Source organism: Takifugu rubripes, chromosome 12 (assembly GCF_901000725.2).
Source record: "Takifugu rubripes chromosome 12, fTakRub1.2, whole genome shotgun sequence".
Classification (NCBI taxonomy): Eukaryota; Metazoa; Chordata; class Actinopteri; order Tetraodontiformes; family Tetraodontidae; genus Takifugu; species Takifugu rubripes.
This window is the reverse complement of record NC_042296.1, coordinates 6,289,063-6,311,711: the sequence shown is the minus strand read 5'-3', so window position 1 is coordinate 6,311,711 and position 22,649 is coordinate 6,289,063. Positions and strand designations below refer to the sequence as shown.

The window sequence follows — 22,649 nt, the reverse complement described above, 5'->3', positions numbered from 1 at the left end:
ATATAAATAAAATGAAATATTCAGGTTATCGTGTCAGCAAAACACAATAAACTGAAAAGGCTTTAGACTACAACAAAACTATCAAAGAAATTCCAACTGACCATCGCCCCATCATTCCCAGGAAGACCGTCCAACCCATCTTTACCTGGAAGACCCTAAAAATCAGCAGGCAAAAGTCAACTTAAATCATTGACTGAGCGTAATGATTGATCGTCTCATGAATTAGATCGAGTGATCTTACAGGCTTTCCAGCTTCTCCAGGTTTGCCTGCAAATCCAATTTCACCGGGTAGACCCTGAAAACAATGATTAAAAAAGAAAATGGAGGATGGAATGAAATGTTCTGGATGATTATTATGTCTGGATTGTACTTACTGGAGGTCCAGGGTGACCTTGGTTTCCAGGTGGCCCAGGTGGACCCTGAGGACCCTGCAATTAAGATACTAATTATAACAACTTCAGTAGCAAATGCTCAAACTGCTGAAGCTCTAAATCATCAGCAGAGAAGAATTATTTCCTTTCAGAACTCTGCTTTGAATCCAGATGAATCTTAAGATCTGATCTGCCATCAACTACAGCTCCATTGTTTAACGACAGACAATAACACTCTGTCACCACTAGTGGGCAGCGTCATCACTGTATTTAGAGCTCATTTGTCCTTAAATTCACTTGAATTAAAAGACTATAAGTGGTGCCATTTAGAAAATTAATTGAAATAAGCTCTTGATTTCAATCTAGACTTTTTATTCTCTCTACTATAAACACAGTCAGTGCACCTTTGAGGGCAATCAGTTTGTGCCTGGTGGGTTGCAGAAATGCTTCTGTCACAAACATGAATAAAATACTAAATTACGTCTTCTAAATTCTCCTAAAGAGTTCACTGGAGGTGGAAGAAAAAGGCGAGTGAGTTGGGCACGAACATATATGGAACAAAGATACATTTATATTTGGCTGTCCATAAAATTAATAATGTTCTTACCGCCGTTCCAGGGAGGCCGTCCACTCCAGGCAACCCGTTTTCACCCTTTTTCCCCTGCGATACATTTAAATCAGAATTAGAATTAGAACTATATGTGGCATGCCTACTGTAAGCAGGCATATTTTTATTTTACACAAATCTGATCTTTCATCCGCAGCACAAACTACATTAACGAAGCCGTGTCATTATGCATCTGACCGCTAGGGGGCACTAATGTACTACACCGTAATAAGAACCAATAGAATCAGTTGGGGTTTGTTTTTTATTTGTCTGTTTTTTCTGAGATTTTCAGTGGAGAATCCACATTGCTATATCCACATATTTTATATTTGTTTTTCTTTCCGCCCAGCCTCTCAGAGAGCTCACGCTCCCTGGCTGCCATCAGCTCTTGCATCGCTAGAGGTGAAGAGGCCGGCTGCAGCCATAATGACGCACACAGCCAACAAGAGTTCTGCGGAGAGTGGCTCAATCTAAAGCAACTCAACCATAAAGTCCACTCCATCAGCTCCGGGGTAGTGGGGGCCACCCTGTTATCCCAGCTCTCAGCCTGCCCGCTCCACCTCTCTTCATCTCTCCACCCGAGCATCTTCAGCTGAGGCGTAACGACCCCAAATAGGGTGAAATCGTGCCAACTTGTGTTCATGGCGAGCAGCTGTAAATTGTTTTAGTGAGAAGCTAATGAAAAACTAGATTGTGGCAATATTGGAGGGGCCTGTGTCATTATTCTATTAATCTCACTGGTAGAGGAAGAAGAAGTCTCTGCTGATTTGTCTTCCTACTAGCTAAAAAGTCCCCATTAGGTGGGTGTTAGCAGCACGCTGTGTGTTTAGACAAGACGGAAGAAACTATGGGACTATGGAACTATTTTCTTAATTTGTGATTATGTGATCAGCATCAATGTGACATTTTTGTGCATGTCTGCACATTATGTGGTCGCTGCTCCGCCTCTGAAGGGTCACCTGTGCAGCTGATTTACCGTTGCTACCTGCTGGCGTGTCATGTGACTAATGTATGAAAAAAATTGCAGATTCTTGCCTTGTGTCCAAACTCTCCGGGTTTACCTGGAAAGCCCTGTAACCCCTGAGGACCCTGAGATTAAAAAGAAGAAAGAATTACTTATCATTAACAAACGTTGGTTTTACTATCTCTGTGATTCCTTCCCAGCTCTTACCCTGATGCTAACTACCACAGCTAAATGCCCAATTGTAACTGTAACCGTTACCCTGACCTTAACCTATGTTTAACCTTAACCTTAAAGCTAAGCTAAAATGCCCTCAACTCCCCAAAAGTGTCACTATGGGGTATTTACAAGAACACACACACAAATCATAGCAAACCAGACTCCTTACAGGAGGACCCGGGGGGCCAATGGCTCCTGGAGGACCAGGAGGTCCAGGAAGACCCTGAAATACACGAGTAAGATGATTAAAATGTTGTAATAAACACAAAACACACCGAGGAGCCATATTCAGCCCACACCGGTCATGAAGTATACAGTTAATGTATAGAATTGAAGAGTTCCCCACCTTCTCACCACGTAAACCTTCTCTCTGAACCTAAAAAAACAATAAGAATACATAAGGTGGTCAGATTCTTTGTCTAAATGAAACAGGAGGGAGTTTCTTCTAAAACTGCTCATTTCTGCCTCCTTCATGACAATAAAATTGCAAAAATAATAGTTTGATGACACACGCTGTTACACAGTTGTGTGCACGGTTGTGTGCATGGTAATCACTCTGAAATAATTCCAAGTTCATTAGAGGACATGCAGAGAAAAACCACCCCACCCACTCACGGGGGTAACCAATTAACCCAGTATAAGACTTGCTTGCACTGGGAAGGAGGCCAGGGGGACCCACGCAGTCCTGGAGAATGGGTAAAGGCCCTGGATTTATGCCCTCTACTGTAAATATCACTTTAAATATTGGCTCTATTTCAGTACTTACCACATCTCCAGGTAATCCAGGAAGGCCCCTTTCTCCCTGTGACAGAGTGCACACAAAGATGAAGAACCCTTCATTAGAATCAAGGGAATTCCAGGACCAGGCACCTCCGGCTATACGCTAATGATACAGCAGCGACCACACTGATGACACACGCTGCAGACTGTGCAGATTCAGGGCCTCGGAGGAAAGCGAATGGTGCAGAGCCGTGCACGCCCCCACCGTGTGTGTGTGTGTGTGCATGGAGGACTCGTCAGAGGGAATAATTAAACACAGACAAATGAACTCTGTAGTTTAGCTTTCCAGACAAATGAGCGAGGCGGCTCGGCCGCTGCGGAGGAGGCTGAGGAATGTCTGCTGGGTGCAGGCTGGAACTGACGACACCTTTCTGGGGTGATTTATATCAGCACGGCCTAAAACATTAAACCTGCCAAGCGACATTGGCTCTTACCTTCTCGCCTTTGATTCCAGTGGGCCCAGGTACACCAGCCAGTCCCTTTAAACCCTGATCAGTTTGGGGGCAAAAAGGAGAATTATTAGCAAAATGATTCGCGGATCAATTATTAATAACTTTGGTTTTGGACTTACATCTTTTCCAGGGAGACCAGGTTTGCCAGGTGATCCATCCAAGCCCGACTCGCCCTTAATGGAAAGGTTTAATAACGCCTGTTTAGTAACTGTGTGCCAACTGTTGCCATTGATAAACCTTTTAAAAGGTGGAATTCATCATCTGGACAACCAATATCTGGCATTAAAGGGAAATGATGGAGGTTACATCACTCGGAGGGCTTAATATGGTTTATATTTTGGCTTATGGACACAAAGCGAGCAATTTATTTTTAAAATATTGTTTACATCGAGACTTAATGAATCCATTTATCCTAATTCCATCAATGAGATTGGCTTTATTAATGATGACAACTTGTATATATTTGACATCACTATTCTTCACTGCCTTTAGTGAGCGGTATTGGTGTAAAATATGCAACAGTTTGGGCCAAAACATCACCCCAACAAGCTCACATCTTCACTCACGTGTGCCTCTTTAATCATCAGACTTGCACCCCAGGAGGTTTCCTCTGAACCACCTTTTCCCTTAATCATTTTCCACTGGTGAAAGTGTTTTCCCAGCTTTCACCCAGAGGAAATTGCTGACTGGCTGGCTGGGTGCACGACCGGCTGAATCAGGATGTCTGAACGGAGCTTTAGTGCAACGAGAACCTGCTCCACATCTTCTCACCACGTGTGGAAGTCATCAGTGGCGGTGATACTAAAGGTTCCTTCTCAGCCTTTCATTTAAATCCATGCCGAACCCCGATAGCCTGACACCTGATAGCCTTGTTTTCCAAATCCCTGAAACCTGACTTCATTCAGGAAGCTGATGTGAGAATGCTCTTTAATAACAACCTGGCTTCTCCATTGGAGCGAAGGATGGATGTGAAGGTTCTCCTGTCGGAATTTGTCTGAATGAACAAACACCCCTCTGAATCCCAGACAGGAAGTGTGGAGAGCAAACCGGGGAGGGCACATCTGTTTGGGCGATTACGCCCCCAGGTTGTCTGTTTTTCTGAGAAGAATGAATGAATTCTCGAAGAAAATTGAAAAAAATCAAGCCAGCTTTGTCGGTGCTAATGGCCCTTGCAGAAACTGACATGGGAAAACACGGAACGTTAATGAGCGGCTCTTTGATTACTGAAGTACAACTGGAGTAAACATGGAGCACCTGCTGACACCCTCACCTCCAGCGCAGACGTGTTTTCCAACCAGGAATCTGGTGCAACATAACATTTGGGCGGAAAACACACGGTGAGACCAGATGCTCACTTCCTTTCCATACAGTTTGAGGTATTCTAACCAAAAGATATTTAACATGTGGTTTTAACATGTGATAACTCAATTTTTAAAGCAAATAGGTGATTAATGTCTTGAATAATGTGTTATTTAGCTGCTATTTGCAAAGCCTCCACAAGGGGGCGATTGCTTGTGCAGCAAAAGGAATTGTGGGTTGTTGTAGTCCAGATCGCTATTAGTCAGCATGCTAGCTGTCAAGGATGTGTACAACTGCTGTCAAACAGACAAAAACAACCCAATTCAATACAAAAGATGCCACGAAGGATGACTTACTCTGGCTCCAGAAGTTCCCTTGTCACCTTTTATCCCAGCGTCACCCTAAAGAAACACATTACAACACAATTGAAGTTCTGAATACTGTCCTGTCAGCTCTGAGATGAAGTGTTCACATTTGCTCACCGGGACGCCTCGCGGTCCGGGCATGCCAGGAATTCCCGCCTCCCCTTGAATTCCCTGTGAGATATAAATTGAAGCAAATTATGTTAATGGCCACTCGACTCCTGACTCAGCGGTGCCAGCAGGCCAGCCGGTGGAGCGCTGAGTCGGCACCAAATCAATGTGAGATGAAGAGAAAGGGACGCCCTTAAAAAAGAAACAACAGTTGTCGGTGACGAGACCCCCCCCCCCCCCCCCCCCAACACCAGCACCAACGACCACCGCCGGAGACCTTGCGTTGTTTCGACCTCTGACCTTTGCGTGGTTCTCATTTCCATCATTCCCTCTAGTTCTACAGGGATGGGCTGGTCACAGTCTGCCGGCCCGTCCTCAGCCAGCGCCTGTCTGTTCTCCCTCATCAGCTGCCGATTCATCCCCAAGAAAGTCGAACCAGCGCCCCCGACCCCCCCGTTCCCCAAACGCCGCCGCCCTCCTTTTCACAGGAAATCGATGAACGTCTGAGAGGTAATTGCCCAGAAAACTGCACGTATGCCCACTTAACAGACCAAAAGCAGCACTTGGGTCTGAGCCAGACTCATAACAATCCCTTTGCTTCTCGCAGTTGCACCGAATTAAAAATAGGAACGAGCCCATTTACTCGCCTTTAATCCAGTGATGCCTGGCGGTCCCGGAGCACCGGCCACTCCCGTTTCACCCTGTAAAGAACAGACGCACATAAATATCTGCGAAGGCTTCTCAAACCCAAATAACCTGACAGTCTGGCTCTTACTATATTTCCTTTATCTCCTGGTAACCCATCGATACCCGGGATACCCCCGACGCCCTATTAAAGGGAGATAAGGCACAGTTAAAACCAGTGAGTGCACCCGCCGCACTATTCCATGAATTCCTCCGCTCGTCCCGGTTCACAGTGGGCACACCTTCTCTCCTTTTTGTCCAGGAGGACCTGGCAACCCTACGCTGCCTGATTCACCCTGCAAACAGAAGGTAAGCGTTTACATAGGGCGTCCTGTTACATGTACGCATGCACGGAGGCCGGCCACGGTGGCGTGCTGTCACGGCGTCAACCTGAACAGGGATTAGTGCACGATGAGGTAAGGGACACCATGAAGTGAACAAAAAGGGTTCCAGGGTTATTTGACATTCAGGGTTACACACAAACACAGACTCCAGGAGATAAGAGGCTTCACAAGTCATGTAAAACCCTTTAGCATCATACACGCTTGGTTGCATCCAAGGCTGTGCGCAGGAATTCCTTGGGATTGTGAAATCTGGACTCAGGAAGAAGTAATGGTTCTAAAATGACATGGTAGCGCAGGGTCTGGCCCGCCACAAGACTTCCCTCAGCTTCATAACCCACTTAACACACAACCCTGCTCTTTAATTAGTTTAAGAGTTTATATCATTAAGCAAACGTCATTTCTCTGAAAGCAATGACATCAGGATCAGGAGACGTCCGCCCCAAGCTCACTGCACCCTAAAAGGACGGAGCAACGCAGCTACACGGGGATTCGCCTGTTCTTGTCAGCTAAAGACGCAATTAAGGCGGACTCAACGTGACACAATGGCCGCCGGAGCCCCTCCCGACCACGGCTCCGTCTTGGGTTACGTCACGTTCGTGCATCGGATTTAGGGGAAATTTTACCAAAAGAAAATGGGGGTCGTCTCTCCGAGAAACGGCAGACAGGCGCTCATGCAAGGGAGACAGAAAAGCAACAGGGACGCTCCGCATTCAAGAGTTTTGATGGAACGCGGCCCCGTCAGACCGCTGAGGTCTCCAGCAACAGGAAGTGTAAAATGAAATTAAATCCGCCATTAAAAAGGAGTCATGCTGGCGACAAGTGTGCTGCTCTTTGAAAACAGAGTCAGATTCTGGGAAGTTCTACTGCTTTACCGACAGAAGATGACACAAGAAAGTCTCGCCTTCCAGACCTCTTACGGTCTTTTAAAGTGTTTCATCAACAGGGTCTGAATGTGGCGTTCAGGGACACGTAAATTACACTGCGAATGTCACATCTGGGACAGGCAGGCAGCGCTCAGGCTGTGATTTGAACTAGGTGGGTGTCTGCGTGGGCCTAGCCTCTGTGCTGCACGTCCTCTGTGGTAACCTGTCCTGTAATTCTGACAATCATAGCTACTATTATTAGCATTTTCCTACAGACACTCCCTGACAGGAAAGAGCTTTAAAAAAAGGGAAAAGAATGAAATGACATTTGTTGGGAAGAGAAAAAGCCTTGGAGGCGTTGCAGGGTTAGCATGCAGCATCGGAGAGAGGTCAGGTCCACCTACCTTCTCACCTCTGTCACCTCTGACAGAGTTGAAGCTGCCCTGCAAATAATCAATCAATAAAGATCAATTATTATCGAGGCAAAAGGAAAAGCAGAGATGGGAGGCATGCACTTTGGACTGCATATTAGCGCTCTTAAAACTGCTTTGAAATTTTGCTTTGATCTCTAAATTAATGATTCCGTACAGATTCTCCCTTTTCTCCTCTGATTCCAGGTGGTCCTACAGCACCCTTAGATCCAGTGTCACCCTGAAAACGTACATTTAAACAATAAAGATGCAGCCACTCTGGAATATAACAAAAAAAAAGCTTTTTGTCACACACGAATGTCACTCATGAGCAGTGATAAATGACCTTTTCACCCTTAGGACCTGCTACACCCGGTGCTCCGGTATCTCCCTGAAATAAAAATACAGATGGCTTTTTTGTTTCCACTGAAGATTCCCACCAAGCTGAAGGATTAACAGACAGGGATAACGTGTGACGAAGCTGCGACTTCACCTTGACACCTGCGGAGCAGGAGCAGTTCGCCTGGGGGCCTCTCTTCTGCTCCCCCACGGTTGGTGTTGGGGTTGGTATCTGCACCGGGGGGGCTTCTGTCACCACTTTCTTAGGACACTGAATACAGACATCGTAGGAAACCAGTGGTGAAATGAAAGTACTGCAGCTTAGGAAACATGAACAGCTATGCTAGCTGGTGCTAGCTTAATAAACGGATCACCGCACGGATGCAGCAGTAAAAATGAGAGCCAGAGGGAGCAAATAAGGTATCTTATAAGTATCAAATAAGTATCTTCATACCAACACTGTAGACTGAGCATTTGCTTGAAGTTACAGATATTTTTCCATTTTTCTAAAAAGACTAAGAGTGGGGGATGGACTCACAGGTCCGTTGGGGAGGTCGCAGCAGGTCTCCAGCTCCGCATGCTTGGAGTCGCAGTAGATCATCATCCTCTGGAGGTCGAACTGTAAGAGAAGGGGCAAATGTCCTGAGGAAATACCACACTTTTGGTTTAACATTGATAACCTGGTATCTCCGCAGAGGGCTCACATCAATGGGCACGCTGTCGTACAGCCTCTTCCCGATCACCGTCTTCCCCTGGATGTCGATGTCCTCGCGCTCTTCGATCGGCAGGGTCTGGATGTGTTTGCAGTCCAGGAACAGCGACACCGACTTGGCCTCCACGCTGAGGCCAATCTTGTGCCAGTTGCGGTCAAACAGGTTGTCCACTTCCGGGTTCTTGAACACGGCTCTGACAGCGTCTTTTGTCAGCCCGACAGCATTGTACTCCACCGCTTTGTTCTCACCGTCCAGCCGGATCGACACCTGAGGGGGAAACGACACCATGGCGTCAGTGAGCTCAGCCAGAGTCAGATTCCCCCTGTGACCAGCTACACTCGCACACACACATATAGGTCACGTTAGCTCCTGTTCACAATCGGCTGACCCACCTGTGGGATTCCATATTTGTCAAAAACCTGCCAGAGGTACCAGTCTTCACGCCTCGAGGTTTTCCTGAACTTAAAGGTGGTGACGAAGGCGTATTCATCAGGAAGACCTTGAGGAAAAACGTCTCTGCGGGAAAAGAAAAAACATGGTTTCTGTCAATGATCTGACTCACAACAAAGTCCACTTTACATTTATCTGCTTTAAACAGATTACACATAAAATTTGTATGGAATAATAAAAACAAATTGCATCAATTTTGCATCATTTAAATCCAAATATTTGATTTCCCCCTGTAAGCTAATGTAATGATGAATTTTAGCTGTGCTACTTAGCATCAACTAGCAAGAGCAAAAGTGACATCCACACTGTGTTATATTTAATATTTTAAGAATGCAAATATTCAATTAAAACCACGTGACCATGTGTTGATATTATTGAAAAACTTGAAGTATTTTTATAATGTATATAAATGTGTTATAATGTGTGGAATCATAAAAATGACAATTTCCAAGAACTCAAAATGAAGTTTAGTGACTTCCAACGTCATATATAACACAACTTTGTTGAAACTATTACATCTATTATACATAATTTTACCCATTAATGACATTTTGGAATATATATTAACAATTTTAGCAGATCTGGACTAGCTCTTGTTTGACGCACAACTATTTATATCAGAGAAAGTCTATTAGAGCTAGTCATGGGGACAAGTCATATTACAGGGTATAAATATCTGCTTAGGGACTTCAACAACGGCTCATACTAGACAGCTTCTTAAAGCGGGTCCATCGCGCTCAACATATCAAACAACCACTTACTCGGTTTGCTGTACGATGGGCACTGTGCCGAGGCGAACGTAAGAACTTTGCCCATTATCCTCTCTGGTCCCCAGAATCTCTTTCACGCTGAAGTACGCCATTAGGTCGAACCCTGCGGCAACACAATAAAAAAAAAACCTGGACCTGAGACAATATCTCAGCCAGACAGGCGATCGCAGCTCTGCAGCGTGACAGACACACAGCCCTGAGGTTGACCTCCGCTTTTATGGGGTTTCTTGGGGTAAACTGAGGCTTTAATTGGGTCACTTCCACCACAAACTCGGTGTTGCGAGGAGGCCTGAGATCCCCGTCTGACTGAATAGGAGGGAAATTTAAGCAGCTCCACATGTACTTGTGTGCGCCCGAGCATGTGTTTGACTGCATCGTGCTGCCGCTTTGATGCGGTCGGACCACAGACCGTATTTGATGGTCTGGAGTTTGGACACTCCCTTGTACGACAAGCAGCTGCCGTAGCAACCAGCGGTGCCAGAATGACAAGAGCTCAAACATGACTAAGGCTGCCGGGCTACGCGGCACATCGCTGCCGCTCTTCTGTCAGCGCTCTGTGCCAACACCGCAAGGGAAGCCTCGGAAAAAATCATCAGTAACGCAACAAAATGTATAAAAGGTGAGGTTTCCGCCGCGAGAATTGAGGTGGTGGTGGAAGCAGCCTGGAAACAGGCGGTCGGGCGCAGGCCGCTCCTGTGAAACAAGGGTAAAAATAACAGGAAAAACTGGATTTCTCCAGGAAACGCCTCCTTATTTCAGCGTCTCCGATGCTCCGTTAGCGCTGGCGGATAACTGCCCACCCACCATACTGTTGGAGGCTTCTCACGCACATCTGTTGCTTCTGAAAAACAATTACCAACGTGCACGTGTAGCTGCTGGCGTTGACGCCGTCGATATGTTTCACCTCTGCTGTCGCGCCTGTCGGCTGGTCCATGTGAAGCCGTTCCATCAGAAATGATGACCTGATCTATAATTCATTCGGTACTTCTGCATCTTCCGGCTGGATTTGCTGCCAGCGGGTCTGATCTTCCTCCCGAGGCCCGCGGATATTTTTGTGTGCACGTCGGGCGACCGCGTTGATATACTGCTGGATACTCGTTTGTTTTAGAGCGCCACAAAAATGCAGTGAATTTACTGTTTGTCACCTCCCGGCAGTCAAATCACACCATCCAAAAGTGCCAAACACGCAGCAGCCGCGGCTGCCAGACTCAGAATCCAAACTATTTCAGTCACAGAGTGAAATATTCCTTCGCATTTGTCTGTTTGTCTAGAACAGTTTAAAAAAAGAAGATAAGATGCAACCACAGATGATCTTTGATGACGTCAACACAACAGGACACACCCCCTGGGATCATCTTTCTTTATATATTTAAGGGGGAAAAGGCACATTAGAATGTAAGTGGCCTCCAGTGTTCTCCGCTCTTCTGAGGACACGTTTGTCGGCGGTCCTGTGAAATGGCGGCTGCAGCTGTGAGCCCTGCTGGCCTGCGTCCCTTCCGCCGTGCGTGTTTGCTCACCACGCCGTTTCCCTGGCTGCTCGCGGTACATCGGCGCGCAGGGCTGTAATTTGGACTGGCAGAGGATAGCGTATAATCAACCCCAGAGGTTATTTTGGACGGCTGAGAATGACCGATGGGGGGTGATGTGCGGGAAAAGCCGGATTCTCGGAGCGGCTGGGAAATGTTTGAGCGTGTCAGACAGCAGATAGATAGAGGTAGATAGAGACAGCTCAGCTCAGCCCCCCCGAGGGGTCGGACGAGGGGGCCCCTGATGAATACGAGTCTGAACCAAACTACAGGCCGCTCGGCAATCGAATCACAATCAGCTGCAAAAGGTCCACGAGCCACTCGAGTTGTCTTCATGAGCACAATGAAAGCTGCTGGTGATACAGATGCAGTAACCATGGCAACAGGTTGGCTGCTCTTCCAGAAACCCTTTTCAGGTTGAGAAGTTCAGCCCTCAAACCTCCAGCAAAGTAGTGGGAACCTACATCATCCAGGCTCTTCGGCGCCGCGAGAGCCTCAGCAAGCTTCGCTGTTTGATCGAGTAGAGGTATAAAACATGAGGAGTGGAACACCGTGACCGACCGCAGAGCTCAGGTAATTAAGTGGGCGTGGCCTCGGAACAAACTGGAAACAGCATATAAGCAATAAAAACGTTTTGGGGCCAACCCAAACCTGCAGGTAGCAACAACAATCACGTCCTGGCTAAAATATATCATTTTCTTTAGATCTGATAAAAACACACTTTGGCACCAGAGTTGAGCAGAACCCCGCATTAACTGCCCCCGTGTTTTAACACCGGCTGCAGTTCTGAACGTTGGGAGATTTAAGAGTCAAACATTGTTAAAAACAACTTTTGGGTCTCTTCTTTCCCTCCAGTTCCACACAGAGGGAGTCACATCAGTCAGGACTGGGCATCTGTTTTGTCTCTTAGCGTGATGTATGTGGGTGGAAGGTACAGACAGGAACTCAGCGCTCCCAAAAGACAGCCCTGTAACAACATCCTACCTTCTGGATAAATGCTACGCTGAGTTCCCTACCAGAGGCTGGGATCCACACAAGAACTGGAATGTGGCGGGAATAACAATGACCTGGTTTTTGGAAAACTTTGTTTCCAGGAACTCCGGAAGATGTTCTTCCTTTGCCCCCCAACACGATCCTGCTGCAGACCCCTCACGGCCCCCAGCGGCGGTTTTCTAATGACCGATTATCGTTGATCAAGAGCTGCTGAAAAATCCTGAGCAGTTCTTCAAACTGGCCCAGCTCAGTTTAGAAATACACGTTCGGGAGCGTTTCTGATGAGATCGTGCTTGATTTGCCCCCGTTTAGAGCCTCTGAAGCGTGTTATCGGGACAGGTCATGTCAAAGATCATGCAGGACTTTATGGAAAGATAAACCTTTCGATTTCTTTTATGACTATACAAGAGGCTTCCAAAACAAGTACTTAATCTCCTCTGAGAGATCGACATTGGTATAAACAACAAGCTATCAGAAAGCTTCCAAGTATATTGAATTTTTGACAGCACAATATAAACAGATTTGGAAAGCAGCCCTCTCCAAGTCATGAATAAAAGCAATTTCTGTGCCGGATAAACAGCAGACTGTGGATACGGAACAAGCCTGCGTCGCTCTTTTCCGTTTTCATGCAAAAGGGCAAATGTTGGAACTTTGGAAAAACTTGGCTTGAAAATCCAGCGCACCGGGGGCTAGCAGCTCCGGACAGGCAGGACTTTACGCACCTGGCACCTCCTCCAGACCGTGACTGCTGCTGTCGGGCTTGAAGCGGCCAGGTCGGACCTTCATGTTTGGACACAGGACATCTAAAGAGAGAGGACAACATGTCAGTCGGGATAAAAAAAACCTCATATATCTCCGTTTCCAGACTGAAACCATCTGTGGAGGCCAATGATGCAGGTGTTTAACTTAAATCCAGCCTTCCTTCTGGTATTTGATGTGAACTGGAGTGACGACTGTCCGTCTCCTCCGCTCTGCTGCCGTCTGACTGCTGGGACGTAGACGTGTGTGTGTGGACGACACATCTCAGTTTTATATTTCAACACACACGTCTGTGTTCGAGGGCGATGACAGTGAGAAGGCAACCGTCTCGGGTTGAGCTTTCATTGGCAGGAGGGATGTTTTCTATTTGTGTCAACATGGAGCTTTACTACCCGAGAAAATAGGAATTCTCTTTAGCCAAAGGTAAACATTTGCTGAGAGCCGATAGGATCCTTCTTGCCTTAAATAACTAAAAGCATCTTCTTCTCCCACCCTCTTTGGGCTGCAACATTACCGCCGTGACCCGATGACCCCAGGAGCAGCTGCCTGTTGCCACCACCCCAAGAGGGTCCAGGCGGCCCTTGGTGAAGGACCAGACGATTAAGGCAAACATCAGCAGAGGGTCACATTAAGGGTTATTGTCCCCCAGCCTGTAGCTGGATGGTGGAAGGGGGCTCCGGGTAACCTTGCCCTTGACCATAAAGCTCAAAAACAGAAAAGCACCAGTGAACCCACGGTTCACCAGAGGAGTCGTGTTCTTTGAGGACGAAGTGGAAGAACTTGAGTTTGAACTTTGCTCAGTGCGTTTCAGTTGCAAACAAGACCGGCATGCAGAGACTGGCAGCCGTGACGGCTTCACGGTGTCAGGTAAAAATAAGCTGCAGAGTATCACATGGCATGACACTGCTCGACACAGCGTGGACACATGCACGGCAGGTTGTCCGATTTTTTAAGTCTTGAGAGTAGAGTTTAATTTAAATTCCTGCAGAAAAGTAAAGGTTTATTAGCAGCGGTGAAGTTTGGAGCTGTAGCTGGAGTGCTTGTGTCGCTGGTTAACAGTGACAGCCCAGGAAAGGGCCTTTCATCAGTTTGTAATCAATCTGTTCAGAGGAATGCTCTCATTAAAACTTGGCCCCAAATATGATCTGCATTCCAATGTGTCGCGACACTCTGATTTTCTTAATGTTCTATCAAAGCCTGTAATTTTCCGAAATTACACTGATTAAAAAAGCTGTCATGTCAGAGTAGCTTTTAACCTTTATGCTGTTCATTAGGCTGACAGCTCTGTCGACGAGCTTTATTTTTCTGCTTCCCGCTGCCCAGAGGATGCCTAATAAACATCCATCCAGGAGGAGCTGTCTTCTCTGTTCCGCTTCCTCTGTTGTTTTAACATCTTTCCCCCTTTTTACTACTTCAATATAGACAGGAGGACTGTAGACTGATTTGAAATGGCGGTACAGAAACTTAGCATGCAGGAGAGCTGAGCTACTCCCTGCATTCGTGGCCCTGAAGCTATAATTTAAGGACCTGACTGTGATTTAAAATGGAAGCAGAGTGAAACCTCCCTTTGAAAACAAACATCTCAGGCAGTTTATCAGCAGAGAAATGAGCGCTACACGCCTAAAAACCATCATTTCCATTCCTGGCTATTAGCGTTAACATGTCTACACGGAGCTCGTGGAACGGTGAAGTCGTGATGTGGAGATTAAATAGGTGAAAATGTCAGACACGAGTGCCAGGACAGCTGCTCTGGACCCGCGTGAACATCACAGCTATAATTTTCTAGGTGAAAATAGCTCACATTACTCAGTGGGCCAGTTCTTCTGACCACTGGGAGGCTTCACTTAGAGGCTCCCGCTCGCTGATTTGGGGGATTACCAAAAGAAAACACTTCTGTGTAAGTGTAATCTTTAGGTTGTTGTACTGGGGACTGAGTCTATTTGCGTATAAACCACACGTGTGATCATTTATAGCCGACATTATTTGCTGACAGGTTTAAATCTATGGAGTCAAGGAGCAGTGTCAAAGGTCAGGGGCTTTGAGCTGACTCTATGTTGTTGCCTTGCAAGACGATCCGCCCTTGAAGCAGAACTAAACATCGAATAATATTTGCCAAATATGACTTTGTCGAAGCTCATCTGGGTGTCTTGCTACTTCTGTTTGTCCGTTTGTGTTTTAAGTGATTGTGGTTTGGTCCGAGGCGTCCTTTTCTTCCCCGTCTGGCTAATTTTAGGCAGGAAATTTTAGCACAAGAGCACAAAGCACCCATCTTCTCTCTGAAAACAATCATGCTGCCACAGCTCAACCCTCCGCCAAGCAGCATGATGTGATTGTCCCTTTTTAAGCTGATATTAAATCATTAACTTTGCCAAAGTATGCTCCATTCCACTGCTCAGGACCCCAGTAGAAATTAGCTTAGCTTAAATCAGGCTATCGAGTGCAGCCCCACCTCAAAGGTCACAAAGGTTTCTGGACCACAGATATGTGCTGGTTAGAAAGTTATCATTTACAAGTTAATTAAAATGAGAGAGCAGCAGCAGCGACGTGTGCAAGCTCGGTGGCTGGGAAGGGTTATCGTGGTCAGGGTGTTACTCTCCCAAAGTGCACGTTTGAGCATGTGCCGCTTCAAACTGAAGGTGTGCAGAGCAAGAGGCGCGTCGGCAGACTCACTCTCACACAGCCTCTTCCTCAGTCTCCCCCTGATCTTGTCAATGGCATTAAAGTCGGTCACGTGGAAGACGTGCGCGCTCTTTGGCTCGGCAGCGATCTCCTCCAGCTCCACCTTCAGCGCCTCGCCGATGCCGACAGCGAACATCCTGATGCCGGCCTTGGCGGCTGCTTTGGAGGGCTCCAGGACGTAATCCTGACTCCGCCCATCGGTCAGAAGGATAGCCACCCTCTGAATGCCTCTGGCCGTGGGCCTCGCGCCGTTCCGCTCTGTGAAGATGTTGCTGGTGGTGTAGCTGATAGCATCCCCTGTCATTGTATTCCCTCCCAGGTAGCGTATGTTGCGAGCGGCGCGCTTCACCTCCTCCAGCGTCCTGTACCGGGCCAGGTTGAACTCGGTGGTGGGTCTGTCACTGTAGCGAACAACAGCCACTCTCGTCTTGTCCGACGCCACGTCGAAAGAGTCGACCAGGTTGGCCACCCATTGCCTGATCTTCTCAAAGTTCTCTTTCCCAACACTGGATGAGGTGTCCAGGATAAAGGCCAGGTCATATTGGACGTTCTTGCATCCTGCCAGGATGCACAGGAAGAAACAGTCACATCCAGGTAATTTACAACCGTATTCTAGTCACAACAAGTCGTACCTGCCCTCTGGGCTTCTACTCTGGAAAGAGTCAAGACCAGGATGACCACGACCAGGCTGAGCCGAAATCCCAGGCGATATTCCATCTGCGCCTATGTTTGGGTGCGTATTGGTTTAGCTTATTACCACCATCAAGCTCTCCTGACCTGCGGAGAAGTTCATGGACGCGTCACTGACACACTTCAGGAGACAATGGAATCATCTTACCCCAGATTCACCGCTCGGCCCCAGGACGGCTCAGAACTAACAGTAAAAGGCTGGTGCCACCAGAAATGAGAGATGATCTAATATTTAGCCACCACAACACTTTGCCCACATCTCGAATTATAATTTGGAGCTGGATGTGAAGCCTTGAGGAGGACCTGTGAGGAAAACTCTCATACAAAGACAAAAGTAGTCCTGTTCTCATTGTGCTGCCGTGGTTCTGAGGCCTGTCATTAAGACTCACGTGTGAGCGGCACTAGACATAACAAAGACTCATCCCCAGCGGGGGAGTCTCACCATGGGGGGTCTAGGGGAGATGCTGAATGAAGTCCACTGGCCAGTTCTTTAGCCATAGTCCTCTCTACTTTTGCTTGGCTGGGCTATGGTTTCATGGGCTGATTTCATTTACAAGTTGTTGGTGTTCAGGTAAAGGTTGATACATTTTCTGTGGTGTTTGATCACTGAGAAGAATCATTGAGAGGAAACGTGGAAAATGAGCTGCACACCTGAGGAATCTCAACCACAGCCATTCCATTGGACTCCAACTCTGATTTCTTTAAAGGCTAAACAACTCCTGGTTACATTTGATGCATCTCCAAGCAAATGACACCATGGTGGCTTCATTTTTTACTCACTTTAAAGCATTTTTTCCCCCTCAAATGCATCTCCATTTATAAGTGAAATAACTTTTAAAGAGCTGGAGTCTGCTCTTAGAGGTGAGACAGAAACAGCAACCTGGTGACCTGGCCTGCAACACACACACACACACACACACACACACACACACACACACACACACACTGAATTATATGGACTGGGTGGAAAATAAAGTCCTGTGTGTGTGTCCAGATTCAGCCTCTCCTTATCAGATTTGCTGACTTTAATGAGGCAAGCTAGCTGCGTCACGCTAACCAGCCTAATTACCGGTATTGACCATTTGAAATCACAGGAAATGAAGGATATAAGGAAAGTGTCAAAAGAAAAGAACAAGCTTTCAATTCAAGTGCTGGTACATGATAAAAGCCAGCAGGTCCTCTCGTGTAAAGGTCTGGACCTCACAACAGATTCCTTTATAATCCAGGGTCCCTATCAGGCCAATTTCCTCTTCCTGCCCAGTGGTGGACCAGGGACTGCGTGGATGTACAGAACAGAAGCACCGTGTTTCTCAGGCTCCAAATGTGTAAACCGGAGAGACTTCTACATTAAACTCAGGAGTAAAGTAAAAACATGGAACAGACCGTCTGAATGGAAGAGAAGCAGTCTCAAATAAAAGAATCCTAGTGAAAGGAAGACAGCAGGTTGGTTTACTCACCTGTCCCGTCTCGCCCAGGCAGCCTCGGGGGGGCGCGAGTCACTCCGGCACTTGATCAGCACCCGAGCGCCATCGTTATCAGCTCTGTCCCCAAATAATCCGCCTGCAGGTGCCGCCAATCAAGACCAGATCGTCATTCTGTGATCCAGTTTGACAATCCCGTGCAGAGTCCTGAGGAGAGTGAGGTGGCCTGCAGACAGTCGGAGCGAGTAGGAGGGACCCGCAAAGGGTGAAAGTGTAAGGTTTCGCTTGGGGATGGAGCCGCTTCTGCTGTTCTCCGTTGGGCTGTGCTCACATAAAAAAGACTGAGAGGCACGGCCAATTATAGACCCAACTTTCCGGATATTTTTGTCCCTTTTTTCCCTCCTCTTCTTTACAGCTGCACCCTCGTGGAGCTCTGCCCTGAAAAGCCGCCTCAGCTTCAGCCTTTGCTGCTGCGATAGCCACAGTGGTCCCACCCTGGGACTGGAAATGGGCCGGGGCCGCCTCATCCAGCCGCACACTTCTGGGGAAAGGCTGTATTTAAGTTTGGGGACTGATTACAGAACACTCCTGTGTGCAGATCTGTGTCGAATATCTGCTCTTGAAGTGAAGCTGTGTGATCTTTGACGGCTCGTTGGGCCTTTTTTTTCAGGTTTTAAAGATGGAACATTGTTTATTTATATTGTTTTCTCTCACTATGATTCTTTATTTTCCAGGAATAAAGTGTAGAATGCTTGAATGTTGCTATGGTCACTTGAAACATTTGTTAAAGTTTGTTAATGTGCAGTTTTCAACTCCTGTCTTAATCTCTACATTCAACATCAGCAAACCTCTGGACAGGAAATACTCACTTTGGAGGAAAAGTAGCTTTTGTGTTTAGTTTTTGCTTTCACCATTAGATGCCACCAGATCTTGCACACGTGATCTGCAGGAGGGAATATTTTTGAACAGTTTAATATTTGTGTTTTAGAAAACAGGCCAAGAAATATGGAATAGATATTTAAATCACGTTACATTTATAATATAATGATATATAACTGGTCGAGTTATCACCTGATTCTCAACGTGTCGTTTGTCCACCGGCAGGTCTGCATGTCTGAAGATGACGTGCATGTGAGGGATGGTCAGGATTCACATGAGAGTGCTGATTTTATCTTTATCAGGCTGAAGACCAGGGTGGGGGGGCTGTATCGATGCACATCAGCCTTCCTCTCTGCCAGACATCCGGCCAGGAAACATCCATCTCGTCGTCTCCCTGCTGGCAGCCCCTCAGTTAACCTCACTCAACCTCGCTTAGGCTCCCACAACTATCAGCTCCTGCTTCATTGGGAAGCTCACCTGCATTTGTCGAGGAGCCGTCGAGCAGCACCTTTCTCTAAAACGTACCGTCGATATCGGAACGTCACAAACAAACCTGTTAGCCTACAATCTGGGCCTATTTGCAGCGCCTTTGTAGCCAAGGGACTCCAGGGCAGTCTGGGCTATGTTTAGGCTCAGTGTGAAGTGGAAGAGAAGCAGGCTGACGGTCCGGGGCAGATGCACGTCATGAGTAATGGTGTCAGTCTGGGGAAGCGTCTGTCGCCCAGTGTGAAATGGCTAAAGAGGTAACCGTGAGTCTGCAGGCGTCACATCGGGTCGGAGGATGCCATCTGTCACCTGATCAGCACCCAGCTTTCCTTCTTCTCCTACATAATAATAAATAGTCTGCATTTTTTCAGGCCACAACTTGAGGTAGAATTTTCATGACACGAGCAGCCACATCATCAATCTGAGCTCGGTGGGAACGCCGCCTCACCGTTTTATGGCACAAACCAGCCAGAGTTCCCCTTACATGTCTAAGTAAAGGGAGCAGCTGCTTAGCATCCTCGGACTGTTTGGGACAACTTTCTGGATATTGGTATTTGTTTGGGAAAGGAATGTTGCAGGAAACCAAAGAGGCTTGGAGTTTCACTTCGTGAACAATTTATGAGCAAAACATCAAATCTTAATCTGGCTGCTATCAGTATTCTTATCATTAGCGTTGTAGCTCTGTCGTTGTGTTTGGAGAGACCATATCGTGCACATTTAAGTCTAGTTTATTATAGAACATTCACATTCTCAGTCTGCTGATTCCCAGCGGAAGCACAGAAATATGAAAAACAGGCGGGACTCGTTCCAGGATGAATGGTTCACATTGTTTATTAAATGTTAATGACTCAGAAATTGTTAAATCCCTCCACGGTTCCTCCTCACTTCAGTCGCTTCTTCAGGACAATCGTGCTGGAACATTTCCCGATCGGGGACACGGGTTTTGGAAAAGGAACAATCTGTAGCTGAAAGCCACCTGACGGCTGCTCATTTATTCGTTTTCTACTTTGGAAGCAGCGGGGGGGGGGGGGGGGGGGGGGGAGAGTAATGTGCATTGGCAAACTTTGGGCTGCTGTGAGTTCGTGCTGGGTCCCCTCAGAGACCCCCCCACAACCACACGCCGGATGCTGCGCTTTAATAAAAGGGTGGAAGAGAATATTGCTCTTTGTTGAGAAGAATGAGAAGCCTCTAAATAACCCCCCCCCCCCCCCTTTATTTACAGCAGGAAAAGATCTAAAGGAATCGGGTTCAAGGGGGACAGGGGAGGAGTGATTTGTGTCTTTTTTTCTGCCTAATCTCCAGTTGGAAGCACTTGACACCATCCAGGAATTGTTCCCTCCTTCCACTTTCTGCTGCCTGCCGGTTCTGACTGTAATCCTCTTGATGGCTCTTCCTGATGCTTCTCTTCTCCAGGGAGGCAGCGGGAGGCTGACTGATGCCTTTTCCAGGAGGACGCTGGCCTCTCGCGGTCCTCTCCCCTCTGCACTGGACACCCTGAGCCAGAATGCCTTTTTCCACAGATAATCCTGCTGTTGATTTATCTGTAACTTGCTGATCCTCTTCCAGGCATTGTGTTCTCCTCAGCCTCAGCCGCCTCCTCCTTGTGTCCTGCAGGAGGCTGCTGGGATTCTGAGCTGCCTCCTCTGTCCCATAAGAAGCATGAGCTCTAATCTGAGGAGTTGGGGGTCCAGGTTTGGTGTACAGAGGAGCCAGGGTACCACGGCACACCACCTCCTCCAACTGGCTGTCTCCTTTGAGCTCCATGGGGGTGCAGCTTGTGAGCTGAGGCCTGGAGGATCTGCTTGTTGCTCTGTGTGGTTCAGTGGGACACACCGCTGCTCTTGTAAGTCTCAGTCCCATGGGGGAACTCACCTTCCTGGTGTCATTTGGAGGTTTGGCTTCTTGCTGTAGTTTTTGCCTCTGAGCCTCCCGCACATCCTCCGGTAGGTCCAGTGGTGCGAGGGTATGAGGGCGTCTGGCTTGTTGATCGGGAAAGGTGCTTCCTAATGGACGCCTGAGTGACCTGAGAGTCAGTGGGGGGGCTGTAAAGCCACCCACCACTTCCTTTTCATAAGCCAGTGACACATGGTGGCCAGGTGTCTTTGAGGAGTGGCTGTTTTTAGCTGCCAGCCTGAGGTTCTCACCATTCAGATGCAACCTGGTATTTTTAACTTGCATGGCCGACATTTCTCCTGGCTGGGGAGCCCCCTGGACAAAGATTGACAACAGCGATCAAGGCAATGGGAGGAGGGATCTACGGTTTCACTAGAGGAACTCCAAAGTTAAAAAGGGTTGTTTTGGTCACCGGAATTAAACGGTCGAGGTTGAGACAAGGACATTTTGGTAGATGCAGACAGATGAAATGGTTGCAGCTCAACCGGAGTGAGTTATTTTGATAGTGACGCTTTGCAACCATTCATAAATGGGTTGTTACTTCAGTGGTTTGTTTACAGAAATGTCTGTCAATTAATTACTGTATTTAAAACAAAGCTATGCCATTAGCAAGAACAATAATATCTAGTTATTCCTTGTAAGCACTGATGGCTGCATTATAGAATCCATAGTCTTCTCAAAAGAGGACATCAAAAACAAACATGTCATTGTAATATTTCCTAGTTTAGTTTAAAAGCAGCTGCAAGAACCGCAGCCCTCCCTTCACTTCACCCAGAGACACTTTTAAAATAGCAGCTGTGTTCCTTCAGAAGGTTCAGCATACTCACCGGTTTGGGAAACATCTCAGATTTTTGCCGATTTGCTTGTCAAAGTGCAGCAGAAAGTCTGCCGTCATCGCGGTCTTGTTTGTTAGCGCTGTGCCATCAGGCCACGGGAGGTGACTCTGCAGTTCCTACAGGCTCTAAACACCATAATGTGATTATCTGCAGATTAGGGTCACGGTGGGAGCCCCCGGTGATCTCTGTGGACGCGTGTGGAAGAGCTTACATGTTGACAAGTGTTTGTTTTCCTCATCTGCAGCGTGACTGTTAACTCAGGGAGAAGGCCAATTTCAATACTAATCAACAAAAAAGCCTGGGTTTTTACAGGGCATCGGCCACTAGATGGGGCCAGAGACTTCTTTGAATTCTCCCGGTGAAAGCTGCCTCACTTTTACTCGCTTAATCAAAACTACCCGCTGTTTTTGTGGAGGAAATAGAAATAGAATACAAAATTTTAAAGTTTCTTGATTTTATTTGAGTTTGGCAGCTTTGGCAGGAATCAAATTTGTGGGGTTTTGGTGGGTTAAACGTGGGCTAGCAGAGGAATTTTACACATAATCAAATCTATTGTTATATGTCTGTCTGGGCTGGGGGTCAAACTACCTGAACCTCGCCCCCACTCAGTATCAGACCAAATAAAGTCAGTAATGACTAAAGTTGAACTTTAATCAAGTTTACTTTCAAGCCCCAAACTTCTTTCCAGGATAAATATCTTTAAATAGACTGGACAAGACAAAGATGTTGCCTTCAGGGACGTCCGCAGATCT

At 47.1% G+C, this 22,649-nt stretch overlaps 2 protein-coding genes across 4 annotated transcripts in view; both read right to left on the bottom strand.

Moving 5' to 3' along the window:
- Positions 1 to 18,149, bottom strand: part of col22a1 (collagen, type XXII, alpha 1) — a 29,766-nt gene extending 11,617 nt beyond the window's left edge. Inside the window, exons 1-28 of one of the 3 annotated variants that reach the window (XM_011609202.2) lie at positions 18,135 to 18,149; positions 17,840 to 18,029; positions 16,325 to 16,469; positions 15,684 to 16,250; positions 12,977 to 13,057; positions 9,727 to 9,838; positions 8,908 to 9,031; positions 8,507 to 8,782; positions 8,341 to 8,421; positions 7,957 to 8,073; positions 7,810 to 7,854; positions 7,642 to 7,704; positions 7,458 to 7,496; positions 6,089 to 6,142; positions 5,938 to 5,991; positions 5,810 to 5,863; positions 5,172 to 5,225; positions 5,046 to 5,090; positions 3,510 to 3,563; positions 3,373 to 3,426; positions 2,925 to 2,960; positions 2,505 to 2,534; positions 2,328 to 2,381; positions 2,014 to 2,067; positions 979 to 1,032; positions 375 to 428; positions 242 to 295; positions 102 to 155 (exon numbers count right to left, since the gene is read on the bottom strand). In XM_011609202.2, coding sequence (XP_011607504.2) covers positions 102 to 155; positions 242 to 295; positions 375 to 428; positions 979 to 1,032; positions 2,014 to 2,067; positions 2,328 to 2,381; positions 2,505 to 2,534; positions 2,925 to 2,960; positions 3,373 to 3,426; positions 3,510 to 3,563; positions 5,046 to 5,090; positions 5,172 to 5,225; positions 5,810 to 5,863; positions 5,938 to 5,991; positions 6,089 to 6,142; positions 7,458 to 7,496; positions 7,642 to 7,704; positions 7,810 to 7,854; positions 7,957 to 8,073; positions 8,341 to 8,421; positions 8,507 to 8,782; positions 8,908 to 9,031; positions 9,727 to 9,838; positions 12,977 to 13,057; positions 15,684 to 16,250; positions 16,325 to 16,409 — 2,349 coding nt within the window. In that variant the 5' untranslated portion in view covers positions 16,410 to 16,469; positions 17,840 to 18,029; positions 18,135 to 18,149. The other 2 variants (XM_011609204.2, XM_011609205.2) reach the window with 2 other exon arrangements.
- Positions 18,150 to 19,994: 1,845 nt separating this feature from the next.
- On the bottom strand, positions 19,995 to 22,125 carry LOC115251752 (uncharacterized). The gene is made up of 2 exons (XM_029845219.1): positions 21,889 to 22,125; positions 19,995 to 21,376 (listed from the first exon to the last, which is right to left on the bottom strand). Exons 1-2 carry the CDS (start codon positions 21,901 to 21,903, stop codon positions 20,417 to 20,419), a joined length of 975 nt encoding a protein of 324 aa, XP_029701079.1. The 5' UTR covers positions 21,904 to 22,125; the 3' UTR covers positions 19,995 to 20,416.
- Between the last annotated feature and the right edge of the window lie 524 nt (positions 22,126 to 22,649).